At 37.8% G+C, this 16,628-nt stretch overlaps 1 protein-coding gene across 4 annotated transcripts in view; it reads right to left on the bottom strand.

Moving 5' to 3' along the window:
* Positions 1–16,628, bottom strand: part of Trank1 (tetratricopeptide repeat and ankyrin repeat containing 1) — a 136,192-nt gene that overhangs the window by 101,289 nt on the left and 18,275 nt on the right. For 3 of the 4 annotated variants that reach the window (XM_004857884.3, XM_013077051.3, XM_087182082.1), the window contains exons 1-2: positions 5,071–7,413; positions 1,414–1,540 (exon numbers count right to left, since the gene is read on the bottom strand). In XM_004857884.3, coding sequence (XP_004857941.2) covers positions 1,414–1,540; positions 5,071–5,201 — 258 coding nt within the window. In that variant the 5' untranslated portion in view covers positions 5,202–7,413. Of the gene's footprint in view, positions 1–1,413; positions 1,541–5,070; positions 7,414–16,628 lie in introns of those variants that run through there. The other variant, XM_087182083.1, reaches the window with a different exon arrangement.

Genomic DNA, 16,628 nt, shown 5'->3' with positions numbered 1-16,628 from the left:
CTAAGCCTACTAGAACAGTGAATAGGTAAACCACTAGAAGACAAAGGATTTTCTAAACAGAACCTCAATTGCACAAGAAATAAGAGTAAGAATCAACAAGTGGGATTATATCAAGCTAAAAAGCATCTGTACAGCAAAAGAATTAATCAGCAGAGTGAAGAGACAACCTACACAATGGGAAAAAACTTTGGAGCTACTCCTCAGACAAAGGACTAATATCTAGACTATACAAAGAACTCAAAAAAAAAATTAAACCACCTAAAATTAAAGACCCAGTCAAGAAATGGGCAAGAGAAATGAACACACTTCACAGAGGAAGAAATACAAAAGGTCAACAAATATATGAAAAATGTTCAACATCTCTGGCCATTAGAGAAATGAAAATTAAAACAGCACTAAGAATCCATCTTACTCTGCAAAGAATGGCAATCATTAAGAAATTAAACAATAACAAATGCTGCCATGGCTGTGGTAAAGATGGAACCCTCCTTCACTGTTAGTATAAACTAGTACCACTATAATGGAAACCATTATGGAAACTTTGACGTGGGTCTGATTCTTTTGGAGTAGTTTAGTTGAGTTCAAGTGTTAGTAGGAAGATTTCTCAAAGAACTGAAATGACAAATTCCTTATGATGCAGTTATGTCCCTTCTATGTTATCTTTCCCAAAGAGCTAAAGACATCATACTACAGTGAAGCATGCATACCAATGTTCATAGCAGCATAACTCATAATAGCTAAGTCCTGAAAACAGCCTGTATACCCATCAATAGATGACTAGCTAAAGAAAATGCGTCATCTATATATAATGGAATACTACTTGGTTATAAAGAAGGACAAATTTGAGACATTTGTAGGAAAATGGATGCACCTGAAAAATATAATGTTGAGTGAAATAAATCAGACACACAACCTTAAATACCATATGGTACCTCTCATTTGAGTGAGGCAAGGTACAAAAAAACAATAAAAGATGTATAGAAGGGGACAAGGGAATGGATCTCTTGCAATAGGGAAGTGGTCCAAAGGAACAAGGGTGAGGGAGGAGGAAGAGGGGAAGGGGAAATAAGTAGAATAAACATATACCATGTACAAGAACCTAATAACCTCAATTAATGTAAACATTATATGCCATAACATGAGCTGAGATTAATCATATCAAAAAGGATGAAAATGGGATAGGGAGTTGGAGGAGGAGGCAGGGAGGAGGAGGGAAGGGGAAGGGGATTTAAAAAAGAAAAAGAAAAAAGCTGTAGTATGTACATGTAACCAGTCCTCAAGATGATAATAAACTGCATGTACTGTAAGCATGTACTAATAAAATAAAAAAATAAAAATAAAGAAGGGAGGCAAACAGGCAGGTTAGAGGGAAGAAAACACCAACCACTACATCCAGCTGCCACTCTACCATACCTTCACATAGGTTGGATCCCACTGGAGACATTCCTTGGCAGTGAGAAATGCCTCATTCCATTTCCCAAGGCTGTAAAATGCATTGGATTTGCTGCACAACAGCACAGCCAATTCCCTCGGGGGAATCCTGTGAAAAGAACAAAGACAAAATGGTGGTCTGTAAAGCAATCATTCTACACATACAAATAAAACCCTTGAAGGCCACCATTCTGGAGTTGGCTGCTGCCATCAGGAAGAGGGTTTCATACAGAAAGTGTCTCAGTTATGCCCATTAGATCTTTCCTTTTCAGACCTCCTAGAAAGTCTAGAGCATTTACTATATAAAAATCTATCCCCTTTCACTCCCAAATTCTTTTCTTCCACTTTCTGATCCCACATGCCCTCAACACCTTGGTTCCATCTCCCACTGATTTCCACATACCTTATGTTTTTAAGATTGTTAGAGAATATGTTTCAAAACTGGTGGCTGATCTTAAGGACGGAGGATGGGAGTTCCCTCTGAGCCTTCACAGTCCAGACAGGGTGTGAACCACTCCACATACATGTTGCTGCTTAAGTGCCACAGGAAGGACCTCTCAGAACACATGATGACTTCATCTCCATGACCAACCCTCAGAAGAACAGGCTACAGACAAGAAGTCTCTTCAGGGTCTATGGGCAGGAAATTCCAGAGCCCTGGTATCCACAGAGTAGACTGAAGCAGACCCAAGGGCTCTAAGTGAATGAGGTTCTAGCCCCACAGACTTCTGCCTCCAAGGAAAGATAAAGCCAGGAGGGGAAGGCTCTCTAAAGCATAGCACCCAAGTACTCATCTTGCCTGTGCCCAAAGTTACTACATTAGCAAGGTTAGTGCCAAAACCAAGTTGGAAGAAGAAAAAAGATCTTAAAAATTTATAGCACAGTGTTGAGAAAAGCTCAGGTACCACTTGAATATAAGATACACAAACAAGAAAGCCAAGGGTTATGACTTCTTTTTTATTTGATATTTCAATTATGAAGACAATACAAATCATAGAAAAGTTAAGTAATACAGATAAAAACAAAAACAGTTATTGCCACCACCTTCAACACTGTATGTATTTGGTTTCTTTCACCACCCATCAGTCTCTCTAGGTGAAAAGATAAGGCAGAAGCACACAGGAAGCAGTAGGGCAGGCAGCAGATGATTAGCAAGGAGCCATGACCACAAATGTAGTTGTAGCCATGATTCCTTCCTGGACACCCTGCCATGGGCTGCCATTCCCAGCTGCAGTGACTGTTGGTTGCAACTAGAGGCTCTTGGCACCCCATTCTCCAGAGATTTTTCCTCAACCCCATGAGAGCTGCCTTCTCTCCAGGAAGCTATATCCATTCTAGGACTGAATTGTGTTCCCCAAAATTTGTATGTAGAAACTCCCTAATACTCCGACAATATATGGAAATGGGACTTTTGGGAGGTAATTATGTTTAAACAAGGTTCTGAATAGGGCCCTCATGAGGGGATTAGTGCCCTTATAAGAGACTTTTGCACTCTCTCCATCACAGGAGGACCCAGGGAGGAGGCAGCCATCTACAAGCCAGGAAGAGAACCTTCACAGAGGAACCAAAGTATCCAGCACCGTGATTTTGAACTTCCAGCCTTCATAACTGTGAGAAATAAATTCCTATTGTTCAAGCCATCCAGTCTACAGTATTCTATTATGGCAGCCTGAGCATAATAATATAGCCTTACTTCTTAGCACAACCCCCAGCAACCTTACAACCTAAAACCGGATGGCTGATTGATACGGTAATCAAAAGGTTGGCCTCCTTGCCTCAAAGCAGAATCAGCTCTGTGGTTGAGTTCTTGCTCTAGAATGGGATGGGACTGAATCTGGCTCCAGTTTAGACACCACTCCTGCTTGTAGTTGTCCCCACCTCATCCTGCGTCCCTCAGTGGCTCAGAAAATCACATGCACTTCGATCCATATGTTTGCTGATAACAGCAGAAAAGCAAGTAGCAGGCAATAGACAAGGGCGCAATGTCAGGAAAGGTAATATGTGAGGGTCCAGGCAGAAGCCCCACTAGTGGTTACTCGGGTAGTAAGAGGAGGAGCTGAGATATGAGTTCACACAGTGTGGGGTCAGTTTATTACCATAGCCACTCTGCAACTCTACCTCTTTAGAAAATTGAATGTTTTTCCCTAAATAAGGAGCTCTAGGCCCAACTCTGACACAGTCCTGATCTGTACCAGGATTAGGCAGATCAACAGAAACTACAGGCACAAGCCAGTTATGCTGTAGTGTAGACACCAAGATGACAGGCAACAGGCGATAAAAGCCATGTTTCAGTAATTCAGTGACATTTCTCAGTACAAGTTTAGGCTGAGTTCACCCCACAGATGCCAACCTCTGCTCCCCTACTACAACTGTTTCCAACTGTTACTTGGAAGCCTCTGGGGTCACCAGAACAATTTACACGATCCACAAAGTCAAAATCTTTTCACAGTTGTATGCTGATTAGTGGTCCCCAAATCATGTTACCTTTCATGGCAAATAGGACTTGGCAGATATGATTAATTTATAGATCTCAGGAATGGGAGGCCATACTGGATTATGATACACTCATAAGAGTCCTTAGGACAGGGAGAAGGCAGCGTGACTACAGAAGCAGAGAAAGGAATGATGAACTTTGAAAGTGGAAGAAGGGGACAAAAGCCCAAGACCAACAGTCACTCAAAGATGAAAAAGGCAAGGAAACAGAATCTCCTCTCAGACTTTCCACAAAGTAGTAGCCCTGCTAACAGGGCTAACAGGCTCTGATTTTAGTCCCATAAGACTCACTCTAGACTTCTAATCTCCAGAATTATAAGAGAATAAATTTGCATTGGTTTTAGCCACTAAGTTTGTAGTAATTTGTTACAGCAGCTACAGGAAACTAACAGAACAATAATACTAAGACATTGTGTGCCTTTTCAGACTCATTCCCTCACAAGAGTATGGGGGATTTTCCAGAGATTATACGATATGACATTACAACAGACTGAATCCAGAAGCAGGTGAAAGAAAGAAACTGTCTTCTCCTGAGACAGACATTAATGAGAGTTGCAAAAATATACCACTCTTTTCACAGAATTTTTTGTTTTGAAAAATATACCTGTTTTTCATAAAAACATAATGGATCTGTTTTTGGTATTTTTAATAAATTATATATTTTGAATTTTTTCTCAGTTTTAAGTTCTGATTCAGACTATATGAATATCTGTAACCTGGAGAAACCTATAATCTCTGGGGTCCTCAATAATTTTTAAGACTGGCATGACACTAGTGCTTGAGAACAGGTTTCCTGAAGCTGAGGGGACAAGAAAATTGAGAGGAATCCTGAGTGCCTGGAAAAGGAATGACAAGAAAGCAATGATAAGAAAATTTGAGTTCAGTCACTCCAGGAATTCTGATACCCTAACCAGACAGAAGAGGAAGTCTTGTTATGTTTATCAACAGTCCTCTGTTTCACTTTCTGTTTCCCTTCTTCTATTAACTTTTTGCCTCTCAATTTCTGAGCCAACAATGCAGAGAAAATAAATAGGATGTGAGGGAGAAAGGAAACAGAAGTAAAGTGGTGTGATAAGAAATGAGAGAAAACATAAACAGAGTTCTCATTTACTTAAAAAAAATGAATTGAAAAATCCAAACACTTACCCCCACTGGTATAACTGTAGGAGAATGTGGATGGCTTCATCGTACTTTCTGATGGCCAAAGAGAAGTTCCCATTCTTAAGAACCTGGTTGCCAGATTCTTTCAACAGTTCTGCATAAACTGCCGGGTCCATCCTGTAGGAGCCCAGGAGAGGCTTGCTGCCAGACCCCAGCAGGCCACATTTCCTTCACATCTGCACTGCTGAGAGTCTGGAGAGAGTTTGCTCATTCTGGCCCCACCCACCTTTAGAGAGCACACACTGGCAACACCTCTCACCAACAGAGGACTAGACTGGGTGTCTGAGAAGACTTTCTTTCTTAATTCTCTTCTGAGAACTGATTCAGTGCTAATGATGTTTTTTTCCATGTAAGGGACAGCATAAATCCTGCAGGTAGCAAACACCATTCCTCTGACACTGTGACCACTCTTATTTGTCCATCATCACAGTCCATACAGATGAGGAAACTGAGGCTCAAAGGGGTTCAAGTAATTCGCTTCAATTCAATTTGACCATATTCAAGTTTCTGTACCACAATGATACAAGAAAGCCTGAGTTGATGGTTCTTCTACCCTCTTAGATAGTGGAACAAGGTGAGGAAGTGTTGCTCTGAAGCCTTTGCATACAAGTGCCTAGGACACCAGGCCACAAGTTCTCCTGTCCCAATCCTTTCTAAAGCACTGTAAAACAAGCCTTGGAGTATTTATCCCTAACGATGCCACAGCCTGCTTACTTTTCTGCATTCCCAAAGGGTACTTTCCTCTTTCATGTCATAATCTCTATTTTGTTCATTTTTGTAGCTCTATGGCTTAAATATCTGTAATATAATAATTTGAATGCTAGCCCAGAAAGAATGCATATCACTGATTTTCTCAGGTGTGGCCTGAGGGACAGGGAGAAGTTCTCGACAGAGTTGACCACATGAGAGGAGTCAGTAAGTGTGGTGAGCAAAGGCAAAAGAGGAGAAACCCCAAAGAGCCTCAAGAAGTAGCTTTCCAAGAGACAGGGAAAAGGTAGGTATCAAAAGAGCTATTTCTTAGAATTGTCCCCTTGAAGGGTGGCAGGAGGCAGAGCAGTGGGGCGGGTCTTAAATATAAGGACAAGCCAGGCGTGGTGGCACATGCCTGTAATCCCAGCCCTCTGGTAGTCTGAAGCAGAAGAATCACAAGATCAAGCTCAGCCTGGTGGGCAACTTAGCAAAACGCTTTATCAAAATAAAAAGTAAGGGCGGGGATTTAGCTCAGTGGATTCGCGCCTGCTGCGCAAGCGCAAGGATCCGAGTTGGATCCCCAGTCAACAAAACAAAAAGTAAAAAAGGGCTGAAGATGTAGCTCAATGAGAAGCTCCTGGGTTCAATCCCAAGCCCCTCAAAAAAAAAAAATATGAGGACAATTCAAGTGTTCACATATGACATGTATCTATGGGGTCATAAAAATCTATTGGGTGTCTTGTTAACCAACTAATTCTTGGATAGATCATAATTATTATTTTTATCATTTCAAATACCGGCTGGGGATTAAGAAATGAAGCAGAATCAAGCAATTATGCACAGTAGCTATTTTAAATACATATCAGCTAACTGAACTACATTCCCTAGGCAAAGTTTTATCAGAATGAGGTATAACTGTTATTTAAAAACTTACAATACAGAATTCTACCTACACCTTTCATTCAATAATCTCTAAATTATCTGACTCACATTTATAGAGATGATGAAAAAGACAGGAGAAAAATGTTTTTTAAAAAAGTGATTTACAAGGGAATAAATAAATGCTTTTCTTTCAAATACTGTCAGCCATCTATCCAATAAATATTTCTTAACTGGCTATGATCAACAACTATAACAAGAGAGTACTACTGACAAAGGGTTGATACTCCTTTACAAATAAATGCCTTTTACCCTGCACAAAAGACCAATTTCCTAACCCAAATTTAAGAGTCCTACACAGACAATTCACAAAGAAATATCAAGTAATTAATAAATATATGGAGAGTGGATAAACAGGATCATTCTCACCAGTGAGCAAAGAAATGGAAAATGAAACAAGATATCACTGGAAAATAATTAAAAGAATGACCCCAAAGCCTGGAGGACAACTTACAGGGGAGACACACTGCATCATGGATAGATTTGGTCTCATGAATGTTTACCACAGTGAAAAACTAGAAATAACCCTGCTTTCCAAACTATACAATAGGTTAAGTCAGTTATAAAATACCCATATAGTAGAATACCGTGTAGTTATTTTAAAAATCATGTGGTAAAAGAACATTTAATGATAGTTAGCCAATGAAAAAGAGACTAACCCTCCCTTCAAAGACTTTATTTCCATTTTTTCCATTTCTCATCATTTTTTCCTTTCCCTTTTTTCCTTTCCCCTGCCCCTCCCACTACCCCTACCCCTGTGGACCTTTTCTTCCTATTTTACATTATCAATTATTCATTCTAATCATTGGTACATTTTAGGTATACAATATAATGACATTCATCATTGGAAATTTGCTAGGAATGGGGAAAAAATAAGAACCAAGATGCATTATATAAAGGTACAATTCCCAATGAGAAATGTAATTGTGTTGTATACCTACAAGGTACCAATAAAAGAATTTAATGCAAAAAAAAAAGAGACTACATAAAAAGGCATATAATCCCAAATTAAATTTTAAATATATGTCATTTATTGAAAATATACCAAACTGTTAACAGCCACACTACAAGGATTAATCAGGGTTTTAATTTTTCTCTTTATGTTTTCCTGAATTCCCAATTGCTCTACACCATACCTCTTTAAGAACCAGACCAAATGTTACTAAGTGTTACTAAAATGAGACTCTTTAAGGATTCAATTCAGACATTAAATGTTTTAATGAAGAATTCAATCATTAACTGTTTCTACAAATGTTTCTATTTACAAATACAATAACAGCTATTAAGTTCAGAATGTTTCTCATACTCCAGAAATCAAGTGAGCTGGAAATATTATGTGAGCAAATGTCAGTATGTTCAGCTGCCTATGTTTCTGCTTTTCCTGGTAAAATCAGATCAAAGGGGAAAAGAGGAATGCCAACCACTTTGAAGGCTTTTTTTTCTTCCTAATAAAATTCCTTGAGCATTACATTCCCATTATAAGGAAGAATGCTTTATATCTCCACCATAGAACACAGATAGCTCAATTGTTGGGTTTTCTTTTTAAAATCACTAACAGTCTATTTATAATATGAAATTATTAAATGCAAGAGGTAATAATAATAATAGTCTTGATGACTAATAGGTACTGAGCACCTATTATGCACTTTACATTGTGTCTCAGTCTTACAAGAAACCCCATGAGGTAGGCATGATTGTGTCCGCATTTACAGAGGGAAACCAAGGCAAAGAGAAGTGAAGCTGCTTGCTACTATCACATGAAAAGTAGCAGTTCTGGAATTGAAACATAGCTGGCCTGACTTTAAGAACTAAACTATACTCTGAAGGGCCAAAACAGAGGCTAAAAAAGGTCAGTGTTCAGTAATATCACTAAGATATGTGATTGTCTGGCTGGCACCACACACTCTCCCATGCTTTCAATTTTATTAATGATGCAAATCAAAGCCACAGCATATATAAAGACAGCTTCACAGCAGCTACAGTGTTGGCTTTCAGTCAGTTTCATCATGTCACTAAGAGAATTAAAAGTCCAGTTGTCAGGAGCTGTCACAGCCTGTCTACCTATAATGAGGAAGCAAAAGCAAGAAAAATACAAATGCACTCAATAGATATTGAAACAAGCAAGTACGAAACACAGTAGACCCAGGTGCTTGTGGTTTTTATTACCTGCTGCATATGTACACATAAACTTTTGTAAATGACTTACAGCAACAGAGCAAAGCCTACAAATGGAATTTCCAGGGTAGCTGAAATGGGCAGAGAAAGGCTTTACCTTCATCCTTTACCATCTGTATAAATGAGACAAATGGCTATCTGGACTAAAGGAATGAATTATAAGGATATACTGAGGCTAGCTAGGAGCTCATGAAAGATAAAGTTTACTTCAGAGTTTGTTTATTTAGGTTTACTGCAGCCCCAATTAACAGTCTCTGGAGATCTTGAAGTCTTAACAATGAAGGAGTTGAAACAGGTACCATCTCAAAATATGCCAGATTGGTATATTGGTTATTGCAAGCTGAAATCACTTGAGGAGCTATCACTGTCAGAAGTGCCATTTGCCCTGTCTTTACCTACATGCAGCAACATAAGGAGATTCTTTCGGGCAGGATGGCCTTCACATACCAAAGCTGGAAAATAGCCGTGATCACCAGAGATGAATAAAGAAACTCTAAAGTAATTCTTAGCTTCTACATCCCTCCCTTCAATATATTTCTTGTAACATCCCTAGAATTTATTTCCTTACTCCAGAGAGTCATTTGTCTTATCATTCCTTCACAAATGAGCTTTGAACATTTCTTTGGATTTTTCTCTCTTGGGAAAGGGCCCATGTACACGCAAAAATAATAAAATTGTTCTGCTCTTCCCTTGTTAATCAGCTCTTATATTAATTAGGTTTCAAAGATCCAGCCAAAAAGCCTATACAAGAACTCTCTCCTACAGAATTTGACACCAGTATGGGCTCTCCTTCATTGGCTGGCACAGTGCTCGCTCCAGGGCTGCAGAGATCCTGGACCTCTGACAAACTGCTGGCAACAGGTAGTATATCTTAACAGGTTAGCCTCCTGAATCTCTGCTGTGGGGAACTTCATGGCCAGTGGTAGGACTCTTGTCTCTTTCCCTCTAAAAAATTTTAGACTGGCAGAAAACATTTTGTGAACTTCTTCTAGAAGGCAAGAGCAATTTCGGGTGTTTTGTGACTACTGCAGAATCCTATTTGATCTTTTTCCTTCTTCTTGTCTTTCTGAGTCATTTGTGAAAAGGAATGAACCAAAGGAACAAACAAGACATAGTTCTGTACTGTATAAACCCGTTGTTCAACCCAGGTGGTGCTGTTATGCCAACTAGTGGGTTTGTGGTTCCCACTTCACCAATGTCTATTTAAGTAAAACTTTGCCGTGGGTCTCTAAAACAAAAGGCTGGATGAGGTTCCCCTCTCATCTTGTCTTATATCCTAAGAGTTTAGCTTTGTGTCCAAAGAGGACATCCTCTCTGGTCTGTGACACCTGGGGGACATAGGTGTTGGCCTGTGCCTTGGCAGCTAGCCAAAAACTGAGACAAGACCTGTAGGATATTAAGCAGAATTCTATATTGGACCATGCCAAGCACTCAGGGATATTTGTGTTAATAAGAGGCTCCAGGCAGCAAAGAGGTTTTATCGTCTTAACCCGTTAGCTTGGCTGGTGCCGGGTGTCTCAGATTAGCAGATCTGTAGCTACAGGCATCTCATATTTTCTCAGGTGACTGAAGACACTACTGTACATAATCCCTAACCACCTGTGGTAAAAAAAAAAAAAAAAGGCCCTTGCTTTCTAGTCTGTCCTAGTTTGTCTCTGAGAATAAACTTTGGATCATAGGTGTCAGAACTTCTGCAGTGACTTCAAGAATGACCCTGGCTTCTCTGATCCAGCTACCACAGACTGATCCACTACCACAGATCCAGCTACCACTATTCCTGAAGACACAGCCTGGTTTATGACAACTGACCTCTGCTCAGCTTTGTTTTTGATTCTGATTCATCCTGACTCACAATTTCTGTTTGCAGTAAGTTACTGTACCTATCCTGTCCCATAGCAAAATGTTTAAAAGCTAATGAAAAGCTCTCAATGAAATTCTGGTCAGTACGGTATCACAGACTTGCTCAGTCCTTTATATTTGGAAAAGACAAGGGGTGGGAAAAGCACTTCAGTTTTTCTCAGTCAGATCTTGCCATGTCTTTAAAATAAACTTAAAATCCACCAGAATTCCTTTCTCAGTAAGTTCTCTTTTGAATTATTTGTATGACTCTTGAATTTGGGGTACCACTTTGTAATTTTCTTCTCTCATATATAGCTTCTGGTTTCTTGTTTTATCCTACCAACTGTTTTGGTCTTTCTGTCTCTAAGGGAACAGAGGGGTTACCTGACCTTTGTGAGCAAAAGGACACTGAAAAGGTTGGAACTCAAGAATATGGCTGATAGAAATGTGGTTTACAAGCCCATTTTCAGCTACTAAACCTTTCTTTAGGTTGGCGATGACAGTGGCTTGGGTTTTGAGAGGACTGCATTTTTGTACCCTTTGTGGAGACCCTGGTCTTTGTTTTGTTCCCATGTATGAATAGTTATTATACTTTAAATCATTTGCTTAGGCATTCCTTTGATTTAAAACTCTGATTTATATTTAGCACATTAGAGAAACTTTTAATTTTACTCTTTATCTGGAGATGAAATGGAACTGTATATTCAAAAAAAAAAAAGAAAGAAAGAAAACAATTTAAGACATTTTAATAACATGTTCTAAATCCAGAACAGACCTTTTTTTTTATTTCCATCTTCTTTTATTTCCAGTTTATATCATGGAAATTTATACCCCTGACATAAAAGAACAAATTAAAGATAATACAGTTGGACAGAGAGGTCACACCATTGAATCCTTCAGGCTACAACACAGTTCTTAGGAAAATTAAAAGCAATTGTCTTTGTCTTGCTAACTGAGTCAGAAACACACCTTTAAGAACTATCCCACTTGTAATCCCAGCACTTGGAAGAAAGGATGAGGCAGGAGGATCGCTGCTGAGTTTGAGGCCAGCCTGGGCTACATAGTGAATTCAAGGCCAGCCAGGAAGACCTTGTCACAAAACCTTTTGGACTGAGCATAGTAGTGCATGCCTGTAATCCCAGCACTTGAGAGGATGAAGCAAGAGGATCTCCACCTGGGCTGCATAGTGAATTCAAGAACTACATGACAAAACCCCATCTCAAAAAAAAAAAAAAGATCAGACTATAAAAACTAGTCACATATTTATCTCGGAATGCTTGTGGGTATTATAAAAAAACAAAAGTCAGGGCAATAGAAATGATAGTTTCCTATATTAAGAAAAGGAACAATTTAGTAATAACCCTACACATTTAATAGGCAAATATATCTCTCAAAATTCCTTTTTGGTAAAAATTTACAGTACTTGTCTGTATTTTCATTCTGTAAATTCATTCCCAGTCTTACCTGAAAACTATTTCTTCTAAAATTCAAACTTGAAGGGGGAGTGATTCTCTGGGAAAAAGGCCAAAAGTATTTGTTGCCCATCTCTGATAATGAGATATTTTAAAAGGAATTTTTAAGTGATCTATGGTTGATTCAGCTTAATTAAAAATTGATATTTAGGAAATGTGTATATTTAGATCTTTATTTTTGTCTGTACTTTCATGTATACATATATACTTGTGTATATGGTATGTTGTATCAGTATGTACATCTACATATGTCTTTGCTTATTGTTTATATAGTACAAATTGACTTACAGCACTCATAAATTAAATAATTAACTCAACTGTTTTTAAAGATTATGTAATTTTAGTACATTTTGATATAAAAATATTGTTAATCTAAACAAAACAGACATTACATTAAATATAATCCAGGCACATAACTTTTAGCTCCAGGAGTTAAGGTCATAAAAATTCTGATCTTAACCTAAAAACAAGAAAATCAAATATAAGTGGGATGTGAATTAATAAATGTAGTTTTAACAATAGTTATGTTTTAGCAAAAATTATGTTTAATGATTAAGTAAACCTGTCTCACTCTCTTAGGAGGATCCCCATGTACAGATAATACTAATAAAATTTTATGCTTTTCTCTTAATCAGCTTTTGTATTAATTGGATTCCTAGATCCAGCCAAGAAGCCCACATAAGAACCATGGGATATAGAGGGGACTTCAGCTTTCCTTACAATAACAAATTTGTTTACTTTATCTGGTTTTGGGTACTCTTTCTTTCTAATTAAAATCCTGTCAGAAGATGCCCAATAGCAGTCAATGACCCAAGATCAACTCCAGAATGTTGGAACTAGAGACAATTCCAAGCTAAGTCCAAAGAAGGCAACCTTAAAACTGATTCCTTCCTCCTCAGGAAGGGAGCCACAGAGACTCTATGATAAGGTGCCAAATTCAGACCTTATTCTTAGGACTCTATCCACCTCATTCTGAGGCCCCAAAATAAAACACCCGATAAAAAATGGGCAACCTAAATGAATAGATACTTCTCAGAAGGACAAATGGCCGATACATGAAAAAATGTTCAACTTCACTGGTCATTAGAGAAATGCAAATTACAAAGCAACAATGAGATTCCATCTTACTCCAGAAAGAATGAATATCATCAAGAAATCAAGTAACAACAAATGCTGGCAAAGCTGCAGGGCAAAAAGTAACCCTTCTACATTGTTGGTGGGAAGGTGAACTAATGCAAACAGTATGGAGATCAGCATGGAGATTCCTCAAAAAATTAAAACTACCAGTTTCATTCAACCTAGCTATTACCCTTCTAGGTTTAACTCTTTGAAAGAGTTAAATACATCATATTATAGTGACACATGCATACCCATGTTTATAGCAGCACAATTCACAATAGCTAAATCATGGAAGTGGACTAGATGTCCATCAACAAATAAATACATTAAGAAAATGTGGTATTTAAACAACAATGAAGAATTACTCTGCCATGAAGAATGATAAACTTGGAGTCATATGTAGGGAAATGGATGCACCTTGAGACCATAATGGTAATTGAAATAAATCAGACACATAAGGTTAAGTATTTCATTGTGTCTCTTACACAAGAAACCCAAAATATAAATAAAGAACAAAATAAAAGATAGACAATAGGAAGTACCAAAACAGATCTTTAGCATATGGGAAGGGATCTGACAGACGGGAAGAGGGGTAGATTTTTTGGAAAAGGGAATCGTGGTGTGTTGTGTATTGAGTACCTACAAGGAACATGATCATTATGTACTACAAACATGTACAAAATATATTCTATGCTAAGGTCCTGGCTCCACTGACAAGATAGCAATTAAAACTCATGCCCAAGCAGGGATCATCTGCAGGTGGTTTGCAGTACTCAAAGTATAATTTCTATGATCATGAAAATAACCACATTAAGCAATAAATATATTTGGGATCACAGTCAAATTGTCAGACAACATATATCAACAATTATCATGCAACCATGGAGTACTCCTCTGCCAAAAAGAAAGATAAACGAGTAATTTGTAGAAAAAACGGATGCACCTCAAGACCATAATCATAAGTGAAATGAATCAGACATACAAGTTTAAACATTGCATCATTTTTCTTGTGTGAGAAATCCAAACGGTAAACAAGGAGCATAATGGAGGATAGATACTGGGAAGTAGGAAGAGCTTGTTCAAATGGGAAGGAGAACAAGGGAGAGATGAGGGGAAGGGGAGGGAAAAGGAAGAAAAAAGAGAATAGAAGAAAAAAAGTGGAAACAAAGCTTTTGTAAATGGGGAAGGAAAGAAGGGTTGAAAGGAGGAGAGGGAAATGGGGGATAAAAAGAAGAAGAAAGATATATTATTTAAAGGTACAAATTCCCTCTGATGAATGTAATCAATGTGTATGACAAATATGTACAAATAAAAAATATAGGGCCAGGGATTTAGCTCAGTGCTGCTGTGTCTGCCTGACAAGTGCAAGGTCCTGAGTTCAATTCCCAGTACCAAAATATAAAGTACAATATTTTGTATTTTATAATTTTATATTTTATAATATATTTTATAAATAAATATATAAAGTAAGATAATATTTAAAAATATAAACAATGTTACGGTTAAAAATTTTAAAAAACAATTACCATGCAAAAGCAATGAAAAGACACACAGTAGGGATCTGTCATATTTTATTATCTTAAATAGGCTCATTCTTATAACATGTTTACTGAGTTAAAACACAACAATATGTATAACATACATTTACCAGAAGTTTTTGGTTCATTTAATTTTTATATCCACATAACTCCCACCCAGATCTGTATTTGAACCTTTCCATACCTATTTCTAGTCTCAACCTACCTTTACCACTACTCTAACCTCTAAAACATAGATCTGTTTTCCACAGTGAGTTCTCTCTTTGGTGAGTTTCTTCCCTTCAACATTATCTGGGAAATGCACATTAAAACATTATACTGTTGCAAGTATCAGTAGCTCATTCCTCTTATTGTGGCATAGTGTTGGACTATATGAATATACGACAATGTGTCTGTTGTGTTGATGAGTACTTTGAATTGTTTCCAGTTTGAGAAAATTATGACTGAAGTTGTTATAAACATTTTTGCCTATGTCTTTCATTTAGCAATATCTGCATTTCTTTTGGGTACGTTCCCAGGAGTAGATGCAGAATTCCTGGGTCACAAGAAGGATATACTGTTCAGTTTTAGTAGATTCTGCCAGTTTTCCAAGTGGCTGAATCAATTATACTGTGTGTTGGAGTATTAAACTGCCAACACTTTTCAATGCCAGCTATTATCAGTGTTTTTAATTTTAGCAAATGTATCTCCCTATGGTTTTAATGAGACATTTCCTGATGACTAATAATGTTGTGTGCCTTTTAATAAGTTTATTGGCCATATGAATGTCCTCTTTTGTGAAATTCCAAATTTACCCAATCACAGTGTTGTTTTTAATAAGTAACCAGTAGATAACAATTTATGAGACACAGGTTAGTTCATTTTCTCAGCAATACTATCACTACTAGACAGCTGGGAGAACAGTGGACTCTGACCTAGACACCAGACATCCATCATTCAGCCACATAGCACACAAACTATAATAAGCTCAGGAAATAAAACTATTCTAAAGACACCAATTGCTAATAACTGCCTGAGATTTCATTAGATTCTAGTGATAGCATGGTGCCAGGAAATGTAATAAAAACTAAAAACAGGTTAAACTTTTATGGCAGAAACTTGAAAGTTGACCCTGATAACAATTAATGATATTTATTACTCAGGAAGTTCTGAAATTATATCCATTTAGCTATAATGAACCATTCTTGGGTCCTTGAAAGTAGCCTCACTTTGCTAACTGAGCCCAAATTTTTGGGGGGTTTGATGAGCAATTCAATCTCCCTGCCAGGGACTGATTCGATAGTGAATGTAGGGCACAATTCTGCCCCTTAAAATTAATTAATGCTTGTTTAAGGACTGTGGGGAAATGTTTTATCACTTTTCTGAATAAGCTTCCAGAAGAGGATCTATTACTTGAGGCACTGTCCAATATAGAAGCAAGACAGTGAAACAAGACTTTGAGATGTGCAGATGGACGGCTCTAAACTTCATCTTAAGAATAAAGTCAACACTCAAAGGAATAGGACAGAGCCAAGGAATCACAGGAAAGTTGGTGGTAGCCACTGATTTGAGAGAATTCTGAAGCTTGCCCTATCTATGGACTGCTATTTATATCATAATTGAGTATATCATAGGAAGCATATGGCTTCCAGAAACAGAATTATGTGTTAATGACTAGAACCAGAAAGGGCAATTTTCTCTCATTAGCAGAAGTCATGGGATAAAGGTAGACCCTTCATCTTTCTGTAGCAACGTCCTAAGCACACTGGCTTTTGCCCTCACACTTGTTCTC

This window comes from Heterocephalus glaber, unplaced genomic scaffold (genome assembly GCF_053883595.1).
Source record: "Heterocephalus glaber isolate CG9 unplaced genomic scaffold, H.glaber_assembly_v1.0 deba00001472, whole genome shotgun sequence".
NCBI classification, from domain to species: Eukaryota; Metazoa; Chordata; class Mammalia; order Rodentia; family Bathyergidae; genus Heterocephalus; species Heterocephalus glaber.
The sequence above is the reverse complement of the archived record's forward strand: the minus strand, read 5'-3'. Positions and strand labels throughout refer to the sequence as shown.